The sequence below is a fragment of the Elgaria multicarinata genome, chromosome 9, assembly GCF_023053635.1.
Source record: "Elgaria multicarinata webbii isolate HBS135686 ecotype San Diego chromosome 9, rElgMul1.1.pri, whole genome shotgun sequence".
Classification (NCBI taxonomy): Eukaryota; Metazoa; Chordata; class Lepidosauria; order Squamata; family Anguidae; genus Elgaria; species Elgaria multicarinata.
In genome coordinates this window covers 29712053-29739314 of record NC_086179.1, presented here as the reverse complement: position 1 = coordinate 29739314, position 27262 = coordinate 29712053, and the positions used below count along the sequence as shown (strand labels likewise).

The window sequence follows — 27262 nt, the reverse complement described above, 5'->3', positions numbered from 1 at the left end:
TATAGCAACATCCAAGGGTTGGCAAGTTGGTAACTAACTCAGGCCAATTTGGTGACATCTGGAGAGAACACCAAAATAAAAGGCACACCTTGGCCTACATCATGCCTTATAGCAGTAGTAAAAACACGCTTGGGTGGAGGAACCATTGAACTGGTCGTCAGCATGCCATGTTTATAGTCACATGTGCAGGATCTTTTCCATCTTCATGGCTGTTAAAACTGCCCACGTAAGACTTGCATTAATCTACCAGTCAGGCATAAAAATGTTTTGTTTTTGTCTGTCTTTATTAAATATATAAGGTAGATTACTATTACCAGACATTTTTATTTTGCCCATCCTGTGGTGGCTTCCCCATTGATGTAGGCAAAGCCAGGAAAGTGTTGCATGTGTTCATATTCAGAATTTCTCCGCGTGGTCAATGGTGTGTACATGTCACTGGAGTTTCCGTATCTTGTGGAGTGCATGGGTGGACTTGTGTAGCAAGCATTCGCCGAGGGGAGCTCTGGCCAGCGGGGGGTCACCGGGGTTGGATGCAGTCTTGGGGTGCTGCTCATCAAACAGGGTTCCATCCGTGAAGATGGGCTGTTGAACGGGTACTAAAGACATGAAATCACATTGTTAAAAGGTTAGGCACACACACGCATATTTACAGTGACCATATGGAAAGGAGGACAGGGCTGAAATGTTAGTTTGATTATTTTTATTGCATTGATAAAGCAGTATAAGTACTAGTATTATTAGATTGTAAGCCTATGCGGCAGGGTCTTGCTATTTACTGTGTATAATCTGTACAGCACCATGTACATTGATGGTGCTATATAAATAAATATATAAATAAATAATAATAATAATAATAATAATAATAATAGTAATAGTAAATAAGAAATACTAGCAACTATTGCAGGTCCTGATTAAGGATTATCTTAGGGTGACCATATGGAAAGGAGGACTGGGCTCCTTTATCTTTAAGAGTTGTATAGAAAAGGGAATTTCAGCAGGTGTCATTTCTATGCATGCAGCCACTGGCGAAATTCCCTGTTCACAACAGTTAAAGCTGCAGGAGCCCTGCCCAGTGTGATATAAAAGAGGGCAGGACTCTTGCAGCTTTAACAGTTATGACGAAGGAATTTCACCAGCAGCTGCATGCACAGAAATGACAGCTGATGAAATTCCCTTTTCAATACAACTGTTAAAGCTACAGGAGTCCTGTACTCCTTTCCATATGGTCACTCTAGCGAATATATATATATATATATATATATATATATATATATATATATATGAGAGAAATTGAAGCTGGGTCAAGCCTTTTGTAGTGCCAAGACTCAAACAGGGATTCTGTCAAGACCTCCTCACTTTTAACAGGGCGCAGTCCAAAGTCACAAGAAACATGAAACGGACGTCAGAGGCGGCCCAAGGCTTAGATGGGCAAGCAACAAGCCCACCCTTCCCTCAAGCCATCAAACACCTAATAATAATAAATATCTTAACATTAATACTAAACCTGGCTCTAGCTGGGAGACAGGAGAGAATCCTTCTCTCGCTTCCTTCTCCAGCAACGGATGCTTGGCATGGCTGTTGCATTTTTAAGATCCATCAAGGGCACTTCTGCGCCCTTGCTTAGCACTCCCGTAATTTCAAGCCCTAATCCTGCAACTGTACCAGGATAAACAATCAAACGGAAAGGATGAGGGCGCAAGTGCAAGCCTCATTGTATGGGAGTCTCAGGGAACTTTTTATGCAGTTCTTTTCCATTTAAAAACTGGGTTTATGCACGTAAATGCACAAGGAAAAGATTCTTTGTGGTTGGCATTGAAGTGTGTGTGTGTTCTACTTTTTTTTTAAATGTAAAAATCTTTTAAAGAACTAAAACTGTCTCTTGCTGACCACAAAAGAAAGCACTCAGCCTTGAGCATGCTTTTTAAAAATTCAGAGAAAAAAGATCTCTCCCACTGCAATCAATGGCAGTGAAAAGTGCTTATTTTGGGCTGAGTTTCCTTTTTATTGCAAGGACAACACAGAAGTGATGATGCTCTAATGCTGCTGCTGCTGTTGTTGTTATTATTAGACTCCTTTCTCAGAAAAAGCCCCAAATCAACTTACGGCAGGGATTAAAACATTTAAAAAATAATAATAATTTAAAATAGCTAAAAATGATCCACAATAAAATACCAAGACCTGATAAAACAACCAGATCAAAAGTTAAAGCCTCATCATATGTAGAGGAAAGACTCAACCTGGTGCTGAAAAGATGGCAATGTTGATCCCAGGCTAATCTCGCTGGGCAGAGCATTCCACAATTGGAGCTTGGGAGGGCTACCACTGAGAAGGCCCTCTCCCTTTTTACCATCCTCCGTGCATACAGGTAGGTTCATGTTAGGAGAGGTGATCCACTAGGTATGCAGTCTTAAGCTGTGTAAGGCTTTATAACCATATTTTAGTGAATACAGTGCCCCAGTCGAGAGCAGAAAGCTGCCAGCACCATTCCTGTAATTAAAGGAAATGTTGCTGCAATTTTTTTCTGTTGCAGTTAAATTGAGAGTTCAGTTAACCTGTTTTTTATTTGCTCAACGTGGATAGTATGGTGTTCTATACAGCTTGATATAGTATATATTTTATTGCTCTATGGGCAGTATCCAACTGTGTCATTCCGCTAGTGGAAGTGATGTTGCACTAACAGAAAATAGGTTCTGAACTATGCGTAAGAAGAGAATCCAACTAAAGTTGTGCAAATGGTTGCATAACCCATTGTGTAAGTACTTATGCATTACCCTTGCACAACTCATTGTGCAACCGGATGAGCATTATGCTTGCAAAGTCCAAGGTGCAATCAGTTGTACATTATGCACAATCCATTATGCAGCCGGTTCTGCATTACATTAGTGTAACCACTTGTGTAATGGAAAGATTCAGTGGAGCTCTGCTAGCACTACTTGAATTTGTGGAATGACACTTTTGGATACTGCCCTATATATATGCTCTCCATAAATTTGTTTAGACCCTTTTAAAGCCATCGTAGTGGCCATAACTGCACCTTGTGGTCATGAATGTGAATTACAAAAAAGGGCAATGCAGAAAGTTAGAATCATAGAATAGTAGAGTTGGAAGAGGCCTATAAGGCCATTGAGTCCAATCCCCTGCTCATTCCAGGAATCTACCTTAAAGCATACCTGACAGATGGCTGTCCAGTTGCCTCTTGAATGCCGCTAGTGTGGGAGAGCCCACAACCTCCCTAGGTAACTGGTTCCATTGTTGTACTGCTCTAACAGTCAGGACGTTTTTCCTGATGTCCAGCCGGAATCTGGCTTCCTGTAACTTGAGCCCATTAATCAGTGTCCTACACTCTGGGATGATCGAGAAGAGATCCTGGCCCTCCTCTGTGTGACAACCTTTTAAGTATTTGAAGAGTGCCATCATGTCTCCCCTCAATCTTCTCTTCTCCAGGCTAAACATGCCCAGTTCTTTCAGTCTCTCCTCAAAGGACTTTTTTCCAGACCCCTGATCATCCTTGCTGCCCTCCTCTGAACATGCTCCAGCTTGTCTGCCTCCTTCTTGAAATGTGGTGCCCAGAACTGGACGCAATACTGAAGATGAGGCCTAACCAGTGCCAAATAAAAGTTAAAGGCAGAGGCTTAGTTGACAAAGGCCAAATAAGAGCGTAATCCCATGCATGTATAGACAGAAAAAGGTCCTACAACTCCCAGCACTCCCCAGCCATTCCCCAGAGTTGTAGGACTTTTCTCTCTCTAAACATGCATAGGGTTGTGCCCTAACCCTATAAAGGCCCAGGATAGTCATGAACCCCCTTTCTTCCTTCTCATGGGCAGTGCCATTTGGCACACTGGTGAGCAGACTTCCTAATGCGTTGCCGTAGCGCACAGATTTGCCTTTCCACTTTTCATTAGCATTCCAAGGCACCCAGGCCTGACCAGAAAGGGAGGGCTGATAAATGACTGCAAAAAACAAGGCGGTGGGGCGGGCGGACACACACACACACACACACACACACACACACACACACACACACAGGGATCCAGTGTGTCGCTTCTCTGTGTGGCCAAACACCCCCCATCCCCAGATGCAGCTGTGTTTATGAATGTGTCATGAATATAAAAAAGAATAATTGCTTGCAAATAATACAGACCCCCAAATATCTAGTATTTTTACAATAAAATCTGTGATGTCTGAATCCCCAGCATGGAAAGATTTGTAATGGTAGGTCAGCTAATTGCAAATGAGTCAGTGACTTCTTTTTCCTTCCAGTGAAGAGACCATTGAGAGACAATATTTTTAAAGTCCGCCTTGGCCCCTGCCTGACTATTAACTCAACCAATGTAGCATCTATTCAGCCTTGTTGGAGTGTCCAACGCTTCGCCATCTGCGCGGATGCCTGCCCGAGCTGCCTGAGTCACCTTTCACACTTTGCATCCGGTTTAATGAAGAGTGCTTAAGCACGCTGATCTCAAAACACTGGGGCCTAGTGATCTTTGCCAGATATAAAGGCAACGTTTGTTGGAAAGCCCTTGACAGGAAATTACCATTTTCTGGGTCAACTCACTTGCCACCACCACGCCGTTGAAACCTGACAAGAAACACTAACCCCCTTTAAGTTGGGGTGACTTTAAAGCCGATTATTGTTAAGGCCCTTTCTCTCCCCCCCCCCTGAAAAAAAATATTAAAATTAGCTCTGTTTCTTTCCGTTATTATTTTAGAAAATACTATTTTAAGTGATTCCTCCACCCAATGAATCTTGAGTTCCCTAAGAGTCAGGCTGAAGAATAATCTCTTTATTCTTGCCCTTCAGCTTGCTGGCTGATTATGCAAAGAGGTGAAAGGTGTCTCTGTTCAAACAGCAAAATATTTTCCTTATGAATGTAGCTCTAACTTTATGCTGGGTTTTACTCACACTTGAGAAAGCGCACTACAGCCCTCTATAGCATACATCAAAACGTACTCTTAAAATTCTCAGTTTCGTTGTGCTGCAAAGTATTTCAGCTGCCTTCAGAAAAGCTGCAAATTAGCTACCCGGAAAACTGTATGATAAGATCAGGGTGTACTTAGCACAGATTTTAAATTAATAGATGTATACCAGTATTTCTTTTCTATTTCTAATGTTTGTCCATGTCTCATTTAATATACGCTGGGGCCACTGAAAAGTGTTTTAAGTGCCTCTTTAAAGGCATGAACACGGCTGCAACCCAGATAAAAATCAATGGAAATTCTACTGGTGACTTTAAGAGTGATGTTGAATTATACCTACGAATAAGTTCTTTCCTGGAATGTTGACACATTGCCTCCTTTTTATAACCTCATTGCTCGAGGTGTACATGGCTTATATCTTCAGCTTCACCAGATCTTTTGTTCCTGGGTGTATGGATTGCCATTTGGCTCCATCCCTGTGCCTTTAATACAGCCTTCCCCAATATGGTGCCCTCCAGATGTTTTGGGTTTCAACTCCCATCAGCACCAATCAGAATAGCCAATGGTCAGGTTGGGGAAGACTGCTTTAATAGCAGCTGGACATGCAGTTGTTTAAGGCACAGTCCTATGGCTTGTGGCCTTGCTGGCAGGAAGCCTCCAATCCCGAAGGCTTCCAAGATTGCTTTTCAACCAGTTTAGTGAAGGCACTTCAGAGGGGGATGGAAGGAGGCTGAAGGAGACTCAGGATCAATTGTATCCTGGCCTCTCTGCTCCCCCCCTTCACATCCATCAGAACGCCCCCTTGCCTCCCTCTCCGAGGTAGATTTTCTGACCTTGTAGAGGCCATTCTCTCCATTCCAGCTGCAAGCAGGCAGAGACAGGGGCAGGGGTCAGATCTCCAACTCTCCCTTCCAAGGTTGGAGTGCTGCTTCTGACCTGGGAGGGGGTAATCCAAGCCATCCTATGGTCCCTGGGATGCTCGGCCAAGGACCATAGGATGTCCCTCTTAGCAAGTGAAGTTTCTCCCACCACTTAACCCAAAGCCAGAAGAAGCTGCAGTTGTGAAATTGCTATCTGTCAAGATGCTGCTGATAAAGGGCCAGGAGGAGGCCCAGTTAAAAGAAAAAATGGCAGTCTTACTTGATGTATCAGGACATACCATATGTTTAAAGATTATCTATATGTTCTACATATCAGGGAGATCAGAGAAACCTACAATGGACTGCTTAGTGTTCTCTAGATGTGCTGGAGTACAGCTCCCACCATGATAGGAGTTGTAGTCCAGCCATGATGGATCAGACCAAGAGTCCATCTAGTCCAGCATTCTGTTCACACAGTGGCCAACCAGCTGTTGACAGGAAACTCACAAACAGGACATGAGTGCAAAACACCCTCCCACTGGTGTTTATAGGCTTACTGCCACTGATACTGGAGGTAGCACAAAGCCATCAGGATTAATAGCCATTGATGGCCTTCTCCTCCAGGAATTTATCCAAGCCACTTTTAAAGCCATCCAAATTGGTGGCCATCCGTAGTTTTACTATAGGAACATAGGAAACTCGGGGTTCACATATCTAGTATCATGGGTGATATCCCATTCTTACATGACAGATAGGGTTGCTTCAAGATGGCGGATAGTCTTGGTGTGCATTTTTTTAAAAATGGAAAATGAGCTCTTTTGACCTAGAAATGGGGAATACCCAGCCTCCAAGGGCTAAGGAGTACAATTGACTTGAAGTTCTCTTGTGCATGCCCTGTTAAAATGAATGGAAATGACATTTCTTTCACAGGGGCAATTTGTCTCCTCATAAGGAGCAGTAAGCCACTATAGAAACTACAAACATTAATTTTGTAAGCGGCCATGGAAAAATCCTATTTAAAAGTGTGTGTGGTGGTGGGGGGAATAAGATCTTAAATGAATAAAATTTCCAACGTTCACGGTTGGGCAATACTTTGGAATGTTTCTTATGAATCCACACGACTTTTGCTTTTTAAATAAATAGAATTGGGGAGTTCCCCTGTAAAACAAAAGTTGTCTTATAGAATCTCAGTGTACTAAACTAGGGGCAGTCAAACATGCAATGCCAAATGGAGAAGGTTTGATTTAACCCACAGAGCGACAGGATGAACATGCAAGGAGAAGAACTGACCTGTGACGAGCTTCTGTGATAAGCCGAATAATGAAGTGGTGCAGAAATAGTGCTGTCGTGCGGTAAAGATGGATACTGACTCTGCATTGGGTGGGGGTGCTGGTTTCCATAGCTACCATAGTTATAGCTCCCTGTGTACCTAAAAAGACATAGAAGATGCTTAGCATTCATACAAACAAATCCTGTACCTCATCTGTACCTCACTAAAAACGTGTGTTGTATTTTTACCTAGAAGTGTAATGCTAGCTTTGTTGCTATTGTTGCTTTTTTTTTTTTTAAGCACCATCCACTTTGGGGCTATTGAACATCTCCATGAATATCACTTTTATCTTACCAGACTGTTGTTTTTCCTACAGGTGAAGGTTTCTGCTGGTTTCCGGCACCGTGTCACATGACTGAAATCTGGAAGCAAATGGTAGTATCCAATAGGTTTTACACATTCAGGCAGCCCTACCAGGCCCCGGTCTATGCGCGGCTGCAATATCGCACTTCCAGGGGCAAGCCCTGACACACACAAAAACACTAGTTTCCAGAAGGGGCAGGTCACCCACCCCTGTGGAAATGTGGGTCTTCGCACAGGTCAGCGATTGTTCGCAGAAGCATGATATTACAGCTGCGAGTTGTCGAAGTCACACACGGACGTGGGCTGGTGAGGCTGCATGTGCATGGACCAGGGGCAGCGAGGTGTGCCGTGTGTCCATGGAGCCTATTAGATACTACCCAAACTAATCAGGGCTGGCCTAAGAAAGCAATGGAGGCTGGTGACTCCAATGTCATGGAGAGGTAAATCCGCCCTGGGTTTCAATCAGAACCAGTCAGAACTCTAAAAGACCTATTCAAGATTCTAAACCCTATCCTCAAAATAGGTTCAGAACCTTGGATAGCTCCTTTAGAGTTCTGACTGAAACCCAGAGTGGATTCATCACACCATGACATTGGAGCCACCAGCCCCCACTGGTGGAAAGTCAGAATGGTAGCACCACCATTCCATCACTAATTAACAGGGGCAGAACCCATCAGGAATGTCTCGTGTGCTTGTCACTTGTGTCATAAGGACAGGATGTTGGGGGCAGAAAATCAAGACCCCACTCAGCAGAATGAGCAAAAGTGCCCCAGATGAAAGAGGGTTGGCTTATCACATTTGAAATAAGACAAATGTTAAATATTACTATCTAAAGAGGGATCCCCCATAGGACCATTAAGTCTGGAGTCTAAAATTACCCAACTGCACCAGTGCTGATGGTACCAGTTGTTGGGAAGCAACAGCAAGTGATGGCTTTTGTCTTCGTGTCTTGCTGTGGCATCATAGGCATCCCATTGGCCACTGTAGGAAGCAGGTTGCTAGATACATGGACCTTTGGTCTGCTCAAGCGTGTTTTTTCTTACGTTCTGAAACGACCATTAGAAGCTTGCCCAGGAGAACTTCCTGGTGGGCTCTGCTCCTTGGTCAGATCGGTCGCGCTACCATTCTGGTGCTCTTAATGGTGTCTAAGAGCGTCACTACCTTAATGGAAATCCTATGGTTTACTCAGTGCTGTTGTGTGTCCTGGTTCTTTGGCGCAATTGATATGAGTTGGACTACATGAGAGAAGAGGGGTGACAAGGCAGAAGACCCTGCTGCTTCCCAGTGCTCCTTTAAGTGGCAGGCACAGTTGAATTGAGGGAACATCTCCCTCTCTCCCTAGCATGTGTGCAAAGGAGTGGAGAGGGGCAGTTTTCTTTTGTCTGTTTCCTTGCAGCCCCCAGGAAAGCCGGGACTTAATTCTGAGTAGAAATCAGATTGTGCTGTAAGTTACTTGGAGTAAACCTCATTGAACACAATGGGACTTACTTCTGAGTAGACACATGGGGATCCGATCTGCCTCCCTTTGTTGCAGGGAGGCATTTACTCTCTTTTCCCTCAGTTTAAAATCCTTCCTCCCTTCCTTGGAAACTTCACAGCTCAATGCCAGCGTTACATGCTACTGATTTCGCACCATTAAGGGTTTATTACAGCTTTTTTCTGGCCTCCTTTAAAACAGAACAATTCCCTCTTGACTGGGTACAAAAGAGGGCAGGGCTCCTGCAGCTTTAACTGTTGTGATGAAGAGGGAATTTCACCAGGTGCTGCATGCATACAAATGACACCTGCTGAAATTCCCTTTTCTACACAACTGTCAAAGATGCAAGAGCCCTGTCCTCCTTTCCATATGGTCACCCTACCCTTGCCCCCACCTCTTCCTCAACCACTGATCATTTGGGGTTCCTGTGTTATGCAAGGTTCCCCCCACCCCCATTCTCAAAGGCTCAAATGCCTCTGCTAAGGCTTAGTAACCGGCAGTAAGAGCTTTAAGCTAAAATATGCTGTTTTATTTGTTATTTTGTTCCCACCCCCCTTTTTCTCCCCCCCCCCCCACCGAATGCAATACTGAGATGTTCCCAAAATTGAATTCAGCCCTCAGGCTGAAAGGGCTTCTACACTTCTGCTCTACGCATTGGCTAATCCAAAACAAACAAATCAATGCAGCAAACTAACAAGGTAGCAAGTGACTTACCCATGTTCTTCTCTGTGGGGATAAACAGGTATCCTGTGTGTCACAGACGAAGGAGTTACATGAGGATTTCTCATACAAGGCAGTTGTTGGGAGTTTTCAGCAGGTGACCCAGCAGCTGTGGTTACAGTGTATGTGAGAGACCATGTATAAGACTGCATGGCCCCTGCATAAAATGGAAAGATCCCGTTAGCTTTCAAGTATGTTATGAAGCTCCACATCCACTAAAATACAAAGATGTAGCCTCCACAGTGTGTGGCAGTGGCTGAATGTCACCAAATGTGGATTATGTGTTGCTATGAACATAAACAATGTTCATAAACAAAACCAGGTGCTACACTACAGTGAACAGATACAAAAGAGGGCAGGGCTCCTGCAGCTTTAACTGTTGTGATGAAGAGGGAATTTCGCCAGGTGCTGCATGCATACAAATGACACCTGCTGAAATTCTCTTTTCTATACTACTGTTAAAGATACAGGAGCCCTGTCCTCCTTTCCATATGGTCATCCTAATTTCAGCAAATTTGGGGAGTGATTGCTCAACACCACTGGCACATAGATCCTAACCACTTTTACATCACTGGCACATAGATTCTAACGCACCCTCGTCTGCATCCCACCAATGCAAGGCATACATTATGGTGGGACATGGGAGAGGGCTTTCTCTGTTGTGGCACCCTGGTTGTGGAATACCCTTCCCTTGGAGGCCTGACTGGCACCAACACTGGCTTCATTTCAGTGCCAAGTTAAAACATGGCTCTTTATCAAAGCTTTTGAGGGCTAAATTCTCCATGGTCACACATAGTTTTCATTGTTTTTATTGTTAATTGTTTTTGTTGTTGTTTTTAAAAAAACTACTCTTTTTAATTTAACAATTTAATACTTTTTTTTAGCTCTTTATATTTATGTTTACATTGTTCTGATTTTATCTGCACATTGCCCTGAGATCCCAGTGATATAGGGCAGGATACAAATGTTTTAATAAATAAATAAATAAAATTTGGAAAGAAGACACGAAGCACACATTCCTTTAAAAATGAAGCTAATGACTATGTTGTTGTTTTTTACTCTAGAGTAAGTGCAAGGGTCTTACGAAACAAATAGATTACTATTTGACAACATATACAACAGGTGCAAGCAGCCCCCAATCCAGATAGGGTCCAAAGCTCTCCTATTCCCCACATCAAGGTCCTGATTCAGTTCACTTACTCTAGAGTTTTAAAAAAGAAGAAACACGTAATGTGTGCTTTGGTTCCAAGTTTCATTGATTTGAGTAGAATTTACTTCCCAAGTGTGCTTTCAGGACTTGCCCTGTAACGTATTTTTACCATGTTTTCTGCCTACTAACAAGAAGGCGCATAGATAAGTAGGCAGTGAAATTATTAGTTATCTATTGGCAAGGTTTTACAGTTCCTGTGAGAGGACTTGTGCGCTTCAAAGCACAACAGTGCTGGCAAATGAGTAATCCTGGCCTTTTAGAGAGCATTGGGAGAGGCAACCTATGGTTATATAGCCACTGCTTTTGTTACAGTACTGATGTTTGAGCAATCATTAATCAAGCTTTTGTAATTTAAAAAGAATTAAGGCCTAATTATCGCTTTTCAGCACACAATAGTTGAAACAAAAAGATGTAAAGAAAACGATGGCCGTGTCTTGCCAGATGTTTTACTGCAGAGCAATTTATGAATGCTTTGCTTTTATGAAGTGTGCTATCATGTAAAACTCAATGGTTTAATTGCTTTTTTGTGTCTGACCACTGAAAGTCCACAGAGATTGTAATTTGCCACACTTGATAGTTAACCTATAGGGTTAATGCTGCTATTGGCTTGATGAAGCCCCAAAGAAGAGAAGGGTGATCCATTAGGAATGAAATCTGATTAGTTTCAGAGTTATACAAAGGTATTCACAGTTTTACACTTACCTGGAGCAATATTAGTAATAAGTTATATAACACTCCCAAGTTTTCAAAACACATCATTTTGCTTCATTTTATTTATTAAAGCTTTCTGGATTGTTGTTGTTGTTGTTGTTTTTACAAAGATTACATCTTTAAAATATAGACCCTGTTCAGACAACACGCTAAGCCACGGTTGTTGCCATCAGAGCCACCAGCCTCCACTGCAACATCGTATCCATTATTTCAGTAATGTAACATATGAAGCCCTCATAACTCAGTCAAATTATTGGTCTGTCTAGCCCAGTGCCATCCACCCTTACTGTGAGTGGCTTTACAAGTTCTCTGACAGAAGTAGGCACGGGTGAGAAATTTGTTTTGTTTGCATTTCAGTGCAGTTACCTATTTTGCACTTCCCGAACCAATACACAAACCAAAAAGCAGCTATACTTTGATATTCACACTTTTCCGAATTTTGTGATGCAGTTCTCCAACAAAAATACATATAAAATGTGTATATTAGGGGAAAGTGTGCATAAAAATGTGTATATTAGTTGAAATCATGTACAAAAATGCATTAGATTAGGAAATTAGGAAATGGATATGTTATGCAAATTTGCATAAAAATGCACATTTTAGGAGAAACGCTCATGAAAATGCATACAATTTTTTAAAAGCTTTGCAAACTGATGCAGGAACTGGATGAAAAGGTTAGGAAAATGTGAAACTTCATTTCATTCTATAGCGCCCAATAGCCAAAGCTTTCTGGGTGGTTTACAAAGATTTATAAACGTAAAGAAGCAATACTGCACATAATATAAAATGACAGATAGACATATAAACAGATAATACACATGCATGCACATACATATTTAAACAATTTAACAATCAACAGTAAGACATCCCAGGACCTGATTAAAAACCTTATCATAAGCTGCCAAATGTCTGAGAGTAGAGAAAGATCTTAACCCGGCACTAAAAAGATAACAATGCTGGTGCCAGGAATGATCTCATTGGTAAGATCATTCCATAATCAAGTTGTGGGGGCACTAATACATTGACAAATACGTCCACCACCTCCACCTCCCTCCACACACACACACACTGCAGTTTTAGATGGGTGCTATTCTTTGAAAAGTGCATCAGCAATCCGTCATCCTTAGCTATACCAACCTGTTGTAGTTGCTATGCCAACATACTCCGGGGACTGATTGCTTACAGGCGAGGGTGCAGAGGGCACATCCACCGAGGTGGCAGATTTTGTTGGAGAGAAAGGCACTGGGGAGGGGCTTGGAGGAACAGGTTCTGTCAGTATGATCTCTTCGCGTACTTCTACTGCAGTGAGACAAAAAACAGATGCTAAAATGACTCTCTTGCTTTTCTTTTCCCTTTATTTATTTATTATTGCATTTATATCCCGCCTTTTTCCCTCCAAGGAACAATCCTCCTCCTCTCCATTTTATCCTCACGACAACAACCCTGTGAGGTAGGTTGGGCTGAGAGTTTGTGACTGGCCCAAAGTCACCAAGTGGGTTTCCATGGCCAAGTGGGGACTAGAACCCGGATCTCCTGATTCCCAGTCCAACACTTTACACCACACTGGCTCCTTTCCTTAAAGCAGGAGTGGGGAACCTCAGCCAATGGAACAAATCTGGTGCTCCTAGGCTCCCAAATTGGCCTCCTGGGATTCCCGATGGTCACGCCCCTTCCCCTGGTCCCCCCACCTCCCCCCCAGCCATTAGTCATTGGGTGTTTTCCCGGCTTTTGTGCAGTTTTAATCCCTTCTAAAAATGCCTATAGTAAGGCTTAGTTATTGGCAGTAATTGAAATTGCCTATAGTAAGGCTTAGTTATTGGCAGTAGGAGGTTTAAGATTCAATATGCTGGTATTTTCAGTATTTTGACCCAACTCCTTCTACCTTTGCCCCTGCTCACAACTGGAATGCGGCCAGGTTGAAAGAGGGTGTTCCCACACCCATGGTATAGGTAGGGCTGGAACTTGGGGCTACGATCCAGGGCCCCATAAGTGACCACTCAGAGAGTGGCAAGTGATGAGGGCAGCAGAAGCAAACTCCATTTTATTCCTGTAGTCATGATGGTGCTATGATGTAAGTGAATTTAAAATGCACGTGCTCAAAGTATTTATTTTTTAAAAATCAGGGTTGGCAAACAGTTTAGTTCTTGTTCTAACATATCAGGAGTGTAGAACTAGTGGTAAAGCATAGGATGGCAGCTGGGTGTGGCAGCAGAGAGAAATGCTAGCTGTATGCTTCAGAGTTGAAGTAATACACATGGCCATATAAAGGCCCTCCCACCACAAGACCATGAAGTCATGGGTAGGTCCCCCCACTGTGATAATTTTTCCAAGGATAACGGTGGCTGTATGGATTTCATGGGCCATTTGTGGCTACTTATGATGCATTTGCAAGAGAAGCAGCTTACCTGTTCCTCCTTCTCCTTTCATGGCCCTCATCAACTCGTTGGCTCTCTCCTGACAATGGAGCGATTCTAACAGGTACAATACGTAATCATCAAACATCAGGTGAATAAGGTGAAAAGAGCCTGATGATAAAATAATGTAAGTCAAACAGAATTCATGGAATATGTATTGCTTTTATAACCCTATTGGCACTATAGCGAGATCTACACCAAGCAGAATATGACACTCTGAAAACGTTTTGAAAACCATATCTGGAGTATGTCCTGATCCCCAACAGTTGTCACTACTGTTATAAATCATTTTAAAGCAGTAGTGTAGATCCTGCCTATGTAGTTCTGCTATTGATCACTTCACAGTAAGTCTAACCCCAAGCACATTTTATGGGAGCAAGTCCCACTGTGATCGCGGAGATCTGCATCCCAAGTAAACACGATTAGGATCAGGTGAGAGGAAGTGGAATTTTGGTTTGCTTTGGTTTGTATCATACCTGAATTTATACAGCCAGAATTAATTTCTGGTTCATTGTGTCTTAAGTCTCTTTAAGCAAATTTACCTGACTCGGTAGAATGACCTTTACAGCAATTACAAATTGCGGGCAAAGTTAGTAACCATGCTATTAGTTTGCCCATCTATTATTTTATTTTGTTATATTTCAGTAAACAAAGATCTGAGGCATATGAAAATGGTTATTGTTGTTTGACTGAACATTGGAAGATGGACTTCTACTTCAGGATTGGGTTCTGATATGAATGCTTTTAAATCAAGTTAAATCAAGCAGGGTTTTTGTTTTGCCTCTGCTGTCATTAGTCAGAGAGGGTGGCTAGCCAATCATCAACCATATGCATGGACAAGTGCTCCCTCAGCACGCCTTGCCACCTCTCCAGTTTCTGCTAGGGTCAGCAATTCCTGTCTCTTCCTATGGTAAAACTACTTCACTGGCCACCACTGTGTGAACAGGTATGTTCCCTCCAGGTAAGAACTGCCTATCCTTCTTTTCCAGCAATATCTCCTCCCTTTTATACCCGGCTGGAGAAAAATGTCTACTTTTAGCCAGCTACCTGAAAAAGAGAGGGTGGGGAAACAGATGGAAGCATTGCCTTGGTTGTTGTTGTTCCTTCTGTTTCTTAGCTGGCAGAACCAGTGGAGGCTGGTGGCTCTGATGTCAGTGGGCCTTTAGCGTTCTGACTGGTTCTGATTGATCTCTTCTCAATCCTCCCAGAGTGCAGGACATGGAATAACGGGCTCAAGTTAAAGGAAGCAAGATTCCAGCTGGACATCAGAAAAAACTTCCTGACTGTTAGAGCAGTACGACAATGGAATCAGTTACCTAGGGAGGTTGTGGGCTCTCCCACACTAGAGGCATTCAAGAGGCAGCTGGACAACCATCTGTCAGGTATGCTTTAAGGTGGATCCCTGAATTGAGTAGGGGGTTGGACTTGATGGCCTTGTTCCTCCTTCTCCTTTCAACTCCCTTCCAACTCTGCTATTCTATGATTCTATGATATGATTCTATGATTGAAACCTGGAGCGGATTCATCGCCCCATTGACCTTGGAGCCACCAGCCTCCACTAGGCAGACCAGAACATGCAGTCCATGGAGAGACAAACAGCTTCCTCTTTCTTCACACAAGGAAGAAAGAGGAAGCAAGCAACGGCCACGTGGTCCATTCAGTGAGTGTTATTATCATGCTGCTTCTCCTGCACACAGCAGGAAATGACAGCAAGTTTCGCAATAGCCAAAAAATCGGATTATTTTCTGTCTTATTTTATGACGGAAGAAAGACCAAAAGGAGCAAGAGACTGCGGGAGGTGGACAGCATCATCAAAAGGACCTGCGAAAAACCATGAGTGGCCAGTAATGAGCGTGCGATAAAATGCTCATCTGATGACACTCTATATCTAGATATTAAAGGAAAAGTACCAAAGCTGGGGGCGCTGTGCAAAGTCATATCCCGAATAACTCTTGTACCAAAACAAGACCACATCAAGAGGAACTGCTGAGCTACTTTCTTCAAAGAACCTTGTCTCTTAGCAGCTACCTGCCAATAAAAAGAAACAGATGTGATACAGATGCATCTTCACTGTGCACTGTTTATATTCTTCCATCTTCTCTGGATAATTAAGTCCAACTATATCCAACAGCAAAATCCTATCCATGTCTATTCAGAAGGAAGCCCCACTGAATTCAGACTTACTCCCAGGTAAGTGTGTATAGGATTACAATAGGGGTGAGCAATTCGTGGCCCTCCAGATTTTTTGTCATTGAACTCTCATCAGCACTAGCCAGCATAGCCAATGGTGAGGAATAATGGGAATTGTAAGCCAAAAGATCTGGAGCGCCAAAATGGCCCATCACTGCGTCACAGCCTTAGGTAAGTGGTGTATCCGAAAATTTCATTGCTTGGAGCCCCAGAATCTAGAGTGACCTTATGAAAAGGAGGACAGGGGTCCTGTATCTTTAAAAGTTCTATAGAAAAGGGAATTTCAGCAGGCAACATGCAGCACCTGGTAAAATTCCCTATTTAGCACAACAGTTAAAGCTGCAGGAGCCCTGTCCTCTTGATCAGATATAAAAGACAGTAGCGCTCCTGTAGCTTTAACTGTTGTGATGAAGAGGGAATTTCACCAGGTGCTGCATGCTTACAAATGACACCTGCTGAAATTCCCTTTTCCATGCAACTGTTAAAGATACAGGAGCCATGTCCTCCTTTCCATATGGTCACCCTACCAGAATCCTTAATCAGGATCTGCAATAGTTGCTAGTATTTCTTGTTTACTAGTACTTACACAGCATTATCAGTGCAATAAAAGAAATCAAACTATTTCAGTAACATCTTTATTATTTGCACATATTAAACTAGTCAATTTCAGGATTCCACACACACTCCGCCAATTTGTCCTTTCTGTTTTAGCAGAGAGTAAATGTTAACCTTGCACTCTCAAATAATTCATAATCTACAAGATAAAATTGTGTCGTGAAGTATTTATTACCAATTACTCAGATCTAGTACAGCAAGGCCTGAAAACAAGCACTGAAAATAAGCATTTGAACCTAAAATTGTGACTAGAAGTAAAAAAATTGGGACAAAATACTGAAGAACTAAAGTACTGTTCAATTGGTGAATTCCATGGGATGCCTCTCCTAAAGCTTAGTTATTGGCAATAACAAAAGCCAAGAAACCACAAAACCCTCAATGGGTTTGGAGAAAGGGGAAACAGTCATAGCTATCTGGGGAAAACGGATTTGGCCCAAATGCCTGAGGTTTGACACTCCTGGTGGAGATAATGGACCAATGGTCCCATTCAATACAAGGATGCTTCCCATGTTTCAATGGTCCACTTTGACAAATGTGTGACATAATTTGGAATTCTGTCCTCAACTCCAGTTTTTAGAGAGGAATTAATTAACCAAGTGATGGACACAAAGCTCCACACATTGAGCTTTTTGATCGCACTGCTCATGATCACCTCCTAGCTCTTCCCCCCCCCCTTTTTTCTTTCTTACTGACCTTCACAACACATCTGTCCACCATGGAATCCAGCCATTCTACATATGATTCAATGGGCGATTGCTCTTCCAGAAGATGATCGAACTCCTGGTATACTAGCAAAATAAAAACCCAATGATCCAGATAATTAATTATTATTGTTTTCATTGTTGAAGAAAAAGTAAGAAAATCTCAAGCCAAGTACTAGGGCTCTCCTAGTTTGCTTCAACACTTTGCATAACTTGCTTAACTATTTAATCAAAAACCATTTGCTGTATCTGCTTCCCCTCCACTTGGTCTTTGTCAATCCAATTAAAATCAATGTTTGTTTTTAAATATAGATGTTGAAATGGGGGGAAAGACTATATTTTCAGTTACATTTTTCAGCAGTGCCTGCCTATAAGTAAGGTGACCATATGAAAAGGAGGACATGGCTCCTGTATCTTTAACAGTTGCAGCACCTAGTGAAATTCCCTCTTCATCACAACAGTTAAAGCTACAGAAGCTGTACTAGAGTGACCAGATACAGCTTTATAGTGGTATTGAAGTGCACTGATAACTGTTGGGGCCCATTACACATTTCATATATTGCTTTCATAGTGTTATTTCCTGCTTTTTATTCCACATTATCCAAAATACCACAACAAATATCATTGTGTGTCCTACAATGTATAAATGCGCAAGAGGGATATAGCGTTGTCATGATGGGATCGTAATGATTTGACCCAAGGTGTAGATCAGTCTCCAGTTGCATAAATAATACTTTTAGAAATCGCTTTTAGGTCATTTAGACTGCAATTCTATGCATACTTATTTAGGGGTAAGTTGCATTAAACTTAATAGGATGTACTTATGAATAGATATGCATTGGATTGTACCATAAATAATGTAAGGGCTTCTTAGGAAATAGTTCGCTATTCATTATTAATAGGGTGACTATATGAAAAGGAGAACTGAGCTCCTGTATCTTTATCAGTTGCACAGAAAAGAGAATTTCAGCAGGTGTCATTTGTATGCATGCAGCATCTGGTGAAATTCCCTTCTTCATTATAACAGTTAAAGCTACAGGAGCCCTGCCCTCTTGAGCAAATACCTAAATGCCTCACTCTTGTATCTTTTCCCATGCAGGTGGGAAAACAGCTGGGAGTGGGGAGAAATGCTGAGTGGACCAACAGCAGGATGGGAAAGGGTTAAGCCAAGCTGGTCTTTCCAGAAGATTTTCCCACTAACAGATCCCTTGGCATCTTTTGCACTTTTAATCAATGGATTAGAACATGGGGAGGAGAAGTCCTGCTGATGTCAAAGCAATTTGGAGGCCCAGAGCTGCCTTTGTCATGGCTGTCGTTTTTATATCCTTACAGTGTATTATAAGTTTCCTGTGCTCCTCCCGCGAGTCTTCCATGGTATACAGCGTTTGTTTGGTAATGCTGTTAAGATCAACATTCCTCCAGTCTTCCAGCATTTGGAATGTAATGTCTGCACTATGGATCACAGTCCTTGATGCCTATAATCCAATCCAAACAAGTCATTAGCTTATGGTTTATTAGCTTAAAAAATAGACTTTATCCCTTTACACGCTCCCTTGGCAAGTCCCACTAAGTTGATTGTCCCCTTGGCTCTCTCCTGGAAGCGTCGTGGGTTTATACAGGCATCCATGATCAGTCCCCACAAATTATAGAACCCAATCACAGGGGCTAATGTTACTATTCTCCCTAGGCTTGTTCTATGGTATTTTTCGCTTGGAAAGAAAAGGGCCTTTTCTTTAGCCACATAGGTTCAAGAACAAGCACACACCAGAAGTCTAAGTCCTCCTCTTTGATCTGTGCATGCCAGGGGCCTTACTCGTTCAGACACATCGAAGGATAATCCATACCTTCGCTTCTGAAGTGATAAAATCCTCACACCGTGAATTTATCTCTTCAATTTCATGCAGAGAGAGGCAACCAAAATCATTGCATACCCTACACATGGAAGTGAGGCACCTTTTAATTTGCACAGCACCAGAAACACATGTTCAGCACCAGGACAATGGCCCTGCCCCAGAACATGTGAAAGAATCAGAAAGGAGGGGGAATTTCCCTCAATATTTACTTAACCTGGAGCAGAAAACATGGGGAAGTTAGGGGAAATGAGCTTTGGTAGCCATTGCTCTTTCTAGTTCCTGTGGATGGCTCTTGCTCTTGTCCTGGCCCTGCCCAGATCTGTAGAGATTATACTCTACCCAAACTCCTGGTGACCCAACAGGATACTGCAGCTTGTTCTGTGGGATGCAACCACAGCCAAAGAGAGAAGATTCTCCATAACAGAAATTTCGTAGGACATTCTATGAGGCTGTCACACAACACATTAACCCACTCTCAATGGTTGAGTATGGGTTGTTTTGAACTGTGGGTTGTTTGTTGATTAGCATGGGTTAGCTTGTTGTCTGACTGCAGCACATTTTCCACAGGTTGGCTTATCGTGTTGTCTGAACACAGCCAAGGCGGCTTGTTAACCATGCAGTGTGGCTTGTAAACCACCCTGAACAACCCAACAACAAACCATGGGTTCTCAAGATGGCTTTTTGAAAAAAATAAGCCACACTGCATGGTTAACAAGCCGCCCTGGCTGTGTTCAGACAACATGATAACCCAAGGTTCAATAAACTACCCATGGTTCATAACAACTTGCATAACAACTTGGGTTAGTGTGTTGTGTGAACAGCCCCTCTATGTGCCTTTCCTCTTATGAGTATTCTAACTCTGAATACATTTTTAAACCAATGTACAATGTATCAAATTTATCTGATGTTTGGATTGTATGCAAAGGGCAATATGAAATGCTACCCACATGCTAGCAGGACCCACTGCTAGTGGAATGGGAAGCTAGCGGATCCTGTAGCAATCAGGAACAAGCCACACCACTAGTTTCTGCTGACTCCTTCCATTCAGGAAATGAGTGTTTTCACTCATTTTCAGGGTTGCTGTTGGAAGGGCCTCATTCCTGTTGTGCCTACAGTGGGTCCTGCTAGTGCAACAGAAATTGCTGGAGCGCAGCATCAATATTGGATACTGCCCAAAGAGTTTAACATGGGAACAATTAAAATACATGTATTTATGCAGCTACAAAATGAAGAATCAATTGATCATAAGATGACAAAACAGTAACAAAATACCTGGCAAAGATGGTTTAATGATGTCTGCCTCCGAAGAATTTGAGAAAACCTTCTGGATACTGCCAAAGAAGGAGGCATTTTATGTAGTAAACTAGATAGATTATTTTGATGGCAAGCAAATAAAACATATCATATTTTCTGTGTTGGTAATGTGAGCACCATCCCAGGTTTGTTAAACACACACACACCTTTTTGTCAGATCACCAGCATGTCTTCAACTGGATGACCATGTGAATCATTATATCCATTTATTGTATTAGCCTGTAGATATTTTAGTAATTTTATGTGCCTTAGTCTTGAGAAAGGGGTATTTTTGACCTTTTATTAAGGAACGCTTTTGGAAACCATATTAGCACAACTAATTTTCAATGGCGCAAGGGGGATGTCCCACTGAAATTAATAATGTTGAGAAGAGAAATCCAGCTGACCCAAAGTCCCCACACTGCCTTGGCATGACACTTGATAGGGCCCACAAACTCTGTCACCCTGAGGCTGGTTTAGGGTGCAATCTTATGCATGGCTAGGGATTGCTGAGAGGTATATGACTTTTTTCTGTCTAAACGTGCATAGGATTTTGCCTTAAGTCACTTTACCCTCCCATATTCCTTCCCATTCTGGCAGAGCTTTGAAGTGGTGAATTGTCCGCCTTGTAACTCTCCACCACCATCACCACTTAGGCTTATTCTGTAAGTTAGTTGTGAGTAACCTGTCCTGATGATTTTTAAGTGTGACTAACAGCTCAATCCTATGCAGGTATACTCAGAAATGTGTCCCACTGAGTTCAATGAGGCTTACTCCCAAGTAAATGTGTACAGGACTGCAGCCTACATTTCTCTGCTTTGGAGCTACTAACTATAATAATAATAATGCAAATATTCTGAAATGTGGGCCCATATATGCAAGCATAAAGTTAAAGAAATTTTGCATACAGTAAAATCCACTCCAACAACTACTATGTATATGTCACCATATATCCATATTTTCAGTTTGCCTGCAATAAGCCCTAGTAATGTAGCTCTATTATTAGTTTTTCAAATTCTTTTAAGCAACATATAAGTAAACATTTACTGGTGCTTAAGGCCTTGATGAATTCAAGAGTTCTGCAGATGAAATCAAACAGAACGGGGTGTTTCATATTATACCAATTTGTACTGATCTACAGCTGAATAAGTCAACAGCAACTAAATAAAATTCATTGGCCTAATATCATAATAGATTTTTGCTATGGCAAACTCTCAGTACTGAATTACTCAATGAAAAGGAAAACATCCCACGTTATTTTCTCCGGGTGCAATTCTTCTTTACTAAAATCACTCGCAAAGCTCATTTATTTGCACCCTATGACATATAAATAAATAAGTTACAGAAATATTATTGAGTAGTTTATGTTCTCAGTCTCCTCAACAAAAAGTGCTTTTAATTTTTCATGCTCATCAATTCTTAATCCTTTTCCTAAATGAGTTAACCTTCCCCTTTTCATCTCCCTCCCATTCTCTCCCTTAAAAAAAACCCCTAAAACTTTGTGATGTGGAATTTAGCACTTATGAAAGAAGGATTGAGAGCCATGAAATAAAGTGGGCTTTATCAATAGGTGATGTGCACTGCAGGCATCTACAAATCAGCCTGAAAGAGTGTAGTGCTCTTTCCCGTGGAGATAAGGTAATTTGATTGCCTCCATTTTCAACTCTGGCACCTTTTCTGAGCAAAGGGCCTCAAGCTGTATTTAAAAAGTCCAAAGTCTGAAGAGTTGTTTAATGGGTTTGGATTTGTTAAAATGATGTCCAGGTCATCAATGAAGAGAATGTTCAGCTTGTGGCACAAAGCCAGAAGACTTATCAATTAATTAATTCATCATCTGATTTCCAATGCTATGCCAAGTGATATAAGGTTACTCGCACTCATGGGGATGGCATAAGGACAGACAGAATATTGTAGGGAGGCTTCTCAGGTCTACTTTGTTTTTTTACTAGAACCCCAAGATCCACCATCCAGAGCCTGGTGCATAGACTTAGAATTAATGAACAAGTTTGCCTCTGTGCACACTCTGACCCAGGAATTGTTTTCAGTACCAGAAATGAACAGAGCTCACACAGCCCTTTCAGATAAATGTCATTTCCCGGATACTCCAAGCTTTCTTTATTTCAGCAGACTAACTTAGGGAGCAAAAAGTAATTCTGTTGTTGCTACTATTAGGGAGCAATCCTATGTCCCCTAGACATTTTCTGATGGGCCATATAAGGCCATAGGTTGGAGCACATGGACAGTTCTCTGACCTCAGAAGAGGGACCCGTAGATCCAACTCCTGTTGTTGGCATGGAAAGAACTGCACCAGCTGGCCTCCAAAGTCAGAAAATCAACCTCGGAGAGGGGGAAAGGGGAGTGTTCCAGTGGGCATGGAGGGGAGGAGACTGAAGAAGCCAGGATATGAGATATCCTGAGCCTCTTCCAACCGCCTGCCCTCCCCCTTTGAAGCACCATCGCTAGATGGGCAAAAAAGCCCATCTAGCGAAAAATGCAATGATTGGAGGATGAGAAGGCAAAGATCATCTCAGCCACTCCTTCTGCCCTGCTGGCTTCATCCCAGCAGGGTATTGAATACATGAAAGCCTCCAAGTTTGGAGGCTTCAGTCTCCTGAGGGCACCACTCATAGGAAAGCACCCTTAAATTATTGGGCTTCTTATAGTTCTGGCTCAGAGTCTGACTCAGGATCTGAAACCAAACCAGGGAGCCCGGACCCCATAGTGTGTCACCAATATTAGATAGCAGCATATTCTTTTCCTGCCCAAAGTAAGAGATTATGCAATACGTACATTCAAACTTGATATTTCGTAGGTTTTCTGGCAAGTCATGGAGAGCTACTTTTAGCCACTCATCCAGCTGTTTGGCAAACTTGCGGATCACCTGCGTCAAACTGGAAAGAAAAGCACCCCTTCAGAAGTGTAGTCTGAGGCTTCTGTCTTTGCATTCTTGCCTGCAGGCAGAAAAGCCCAATGGCTCACCCCACCTCACCCACCCTTAGCCTGTAGAGGAATTTGTAGATTTTGAGGCTGCATCCTATTCACCCCACTGAACTCAATGAGACTTACTTCCAAATATATATGCACAGGATTGTGCTAATGTGTTATAAAACAGACGCCTAAGACATAGAATCTTATTTGTGCACTAAAGCACACAAAATACATATCTGTATGCTTAAGTGCTGAATTGAACAACCATTTGTGCATCTTTAAAAGTACGGCAGTAAAGTAAGACAGGAAATCAGACACAGTTTAGAAAGTGATAATCCTACAAAGTAGTAATTCCTCGTTTAAAACTTCACTTATGACAACTATCATATACGATCAGCTTTTACCAACCTGAGTAAAACATCTTTCTTGAGATGTTTTGAACGTCAACTCCCATCAGCCCCAGCTAGCATAGCCAATGGTCAGGAATGCTGGGAGTTCTAGTCCAAAATATCTGGAGGGAACCAGATTGGGGAAGGCTGCTCTAGATACTGCCATTACCACCACTTCCACTATTAATGCATATGGCCTGCAAGGCACAAAGGGTATTTTTACACTACAAACTATAGAGATATTATTTAGATGAATTTTCATGGATTTCCCTCCATCTTGCCCCACCCACAATTCCAGGCACTTGCACTTTGGTGAGGCTGCTGAGAATTTTCTCTTAGAGATATCTATCTCCATGTGAATGTAAAAGACAGAGATAAAACATGGCAAGGGGAAATGCTGCTTTGAGCAGGTGATTTGGAGCAGGAAAACACAGCAGGTGGGCAAAGAACTAAGTGAACTTTTCCTTACTCGCTATATCCCTGTTCCTGATCACTTGCACCGGAAGTGATTTTTCCTCGTCGCACATGGCCCATCGGACTATCATCTCAATTCATGCATTTTCACACAGCACGTAGTTTGGGCCCCACCATCACTGGCAAGAGAGCTCACAATCCAAATTCGATGGGCAGTGCAGGGGTGGAAGTAGAATACAGGGGCCAATGTTCAGGAACGGCAAAGTAGAGCCGCCTTCCCCAACGTGATGGCATCCTTCAGATGTGTTGGATTACAACCCTTATCATCCCCAGCCAGCAGGGCCAATGGGGATTAGATGAGTTGCAGTCCAAGACTTCTGGAGGGCTCCAAGTTGGGGACAGCTGGAATAGAGTTTATGTTAATTACCAGGAGACAGTGAGTGTGGAAGAGGTGAAGCTATGTGAGCAGAGATTTCAGGGAAGAATCAAAAGGAAAGTTGCTTTATAGACAGAGAAGTATCAATTGTTCCAGTTCTAGGGTATAGCGTATCAGAAGAGTCAAAAGCAGGAATGAGAGGGCAATGCAAAAATGAAGGTACTGAATATTTAAACCCTATCACCATTTTGCTTGTAAAACCTGGGGTGTGTCTTCAAAGTGCTGGATTGGTGCCACCTCCCTCTCAAGCCCTGCACTCTTCCTCCCCCAGGGTGGCATCGGGTAATCCTGACACCGAGAAGGGAGCACAGGGTTTCTGGGTGGCCATCTGGGGACCAGAGCTGCCCCCGCCCACTTCCTGATGTAAGGTGACCAATCGCAGGTCGCCTCCCACCAGGCACCGCCCAACCATGCCTCCACTGTGACTCTGGACTGAGGCAAGGGGCTGTCTTGACAGGGTAAGGCCCCGACATTTTTCTCCACAGCTTCGGCAGGAAGCCCCGGGGTGGGTTTGCAATTGCAGCGGTGTCATAGAATCAATGCTGTGCCACTGCACACCCACCCTGGGGCTTTTCTGAGCATTTAGACAGCTATGCTGACCTTTGAATGTACAAGCTCCACCTTTTCTTTACTTTTGCTTTGATCTCTGTCTGGAGCAACCTCTCAGACTCATTTGGATGGTGGCATGTAATAATCACGCTAACGTCATTCATAAATGTCAGTTTCCCTTCCATGGCTTGTTTAAGCTTATAGATGCTTGTGAACACAAACCTGCAGGGATAATAAAACATACTCACCTATCAGGCAATGCCTGCAACACCGTTGGCATCAAGACTCCAGAAATAGCTTTATACAATATCGAATCACAAACTCCAACTATATTTACTACTGTAGAAGAACCCAGGACAGGAAGCATGTGAGGCGGCATCCCTTGCCAAAAGTGTAGAAGAAAACTTTGAACCTAGATGTGCACCAAGACATTAGAAATGAATGGAATTTCTTTTGCAATATTTTTATTGTCTAAATCAGAACCAGGGGCCAAATGAGGCTCGCTGCATCCCAGTCCTGACCCCTCCCCCCGTGTTTCTCTAGATGGCTATGCCCCATTTCCAGCCCCAGCCCTTCCCCAAGATTTGAAAGGCCTTTCCTCTGGCTTCGTTACTGGCAATAAGAGCTTGAAGCTAAAATATGCTGGGTTTGTTTGCTTTTGTGATCCCACCTTTCTTGTCTTTGGGCCTGCCCACCAGTGAAATGGTGAGAGCTTCCCCAAAACTGAATTCAGCCCTGGAGGTGAATTCAACACCCCCTGGCCTAATAAATAGAGCAGGGCCAGGTAGTCTGATGCCCGGGGGCTGCAGCTGGCCCTCAGTCTAGTTTCCAGAGCTCTTTTCAAGTGATCAGCTCAGACTTCCGATGATAGCAGTTTTGCCCTGCCTCAGCAACCCACTGGGTGGGCGGGGGGGGGGGGAGAGAGAGAGAGACATCGAGCTCCATCACATCTAGGTCAAATGCAAGGCTCCTGTCCCTTCTCTGTCGCCACTCTGACGTCGCTTCCTGAAAACAGGAAGTAATTAGCCCCATTCAGGAGAGAGCAGCAACCAGACTTTCTCTGGGTGTGTGTGTGTGTGTGTGTTGTGGCACAACAAAGGCCAGAAGGGGCAGAAGATGCGCAAGAGGCAGACGACATCATGTGAGTAATCCCTGAGTGCCCAGTACCAAGAGTGCAGTAAAACACTTGGCGGATGGAGCTTAAAGAGAGAGAGAGACCCAAAGCAGATTTTACTTTAAAGATGTAGCTAGCAACTACGGGGCTGTCTATATGTTGCCTTTGCCCCGAGGTGGCTCTGAATCCACGCTGCGTTAGTTATGTGATGCAGCCACCCATTTGGAGCCACCCCAGGACAAAGAGCTGAAGATGTAGAGCAGAAAAGTCAGGGATTTACCCTGACTTTTCCTGCCCGAGTGAGGTCAGTGCAGTTCTTCCCCATCTGCCCTCGCTCGGGCGCTGTTCCAGGGACATTCCCAGGTGGAAGGCGACCTGCCATTTATTGCCGGAAGCTGGGGGTGGGCTCAGCGAGCCTAATGGCCACCAGAAAGCCTGCACTGCCTCCCTTCATATGTATGTCCTGCCAGGACTCTGCACCAGCGATACTACAGGGTTTGGCAGTGGAGTGGCACCAACTCAGTGCCGTGAAGACAGCCCCCTTGTCTTTGCTTCCTGTTTTACTCTAGAGTAAGTGAAGAGCTTGGATTCCAGTGGAGATTGTTTTTTCCCCCTTAACCTTGAGTTGGAGATTTGGGGCTGAAAATGGGAGTGAGGAAGCTTAAATCTCCCCTCTTCAATCAGGACTGTGCACACTTAAAGTAAGTAAGCCAAACACGCATAGCTCTGCTATTTGTAGTTAGAAGAACGTTTAGTTGGCACTCCACCATCCTGTGGTGGGGTTTTAATCCCTACTGCACTGACAACTCCCCTCTTGTCATAGAATCTAGGTCCC

At 43.1% G+C, this 27262-nt stretch overlaps 1 protein-coding gene across 2 annotated transcripts in view; it reads right to left on the bottom strand.

Moving 5' to 3' along the window:
* Positions 1–274: 274 nt before the first annotated feature.
* RFX4 (regulatory factor X4) overlaps positions 275–27262 on the bottom strand; it is an 89538-nt gene continuing 62550 nt past the window's right edge. Inside the window, exons 8-18 of one of the 2 annotated variants that reach the window (XM_063133428.1) lie at positions 25562–25725; positions 23388–23488; positions 20577–20635; positions 18782–18926; positions 17444–17538; positions 15856–15973; positions 13937–14056; positions 12669–12830; positions 9605–9767; positions 7071–7209; positions 275–596 (exon numbers count right to left, since the gene is read on the bottom strand). In XM_063133428.1, the coding sequence (XP_062989498.1) occupies positions 324–596; positions 7071–7209; positions 9605–9767; positions 12669–12830; positions 13937–14056; positions 15856–15973; positions 17444–17538; positions 18782–18926; positions 20577–20635; positions 23388–23488; positions 25562–25725 (1539 nt within the window). In that variant the 3' untranslated portion in view covers positions 275–323. The remainder of the gene's footprint in view (positions 597–7070; positions 7210–9604; positions 9768–12668; positions 12831–13936; positions 14057–15855; positions 15974–17443; positions 17539–18781; positions 18927–20576; positions 20636–23387; positions 23489–25561; positions 25726–27262) is intronic. The other variant, XM_063133429.1, reaches the window with a different exon arrangement.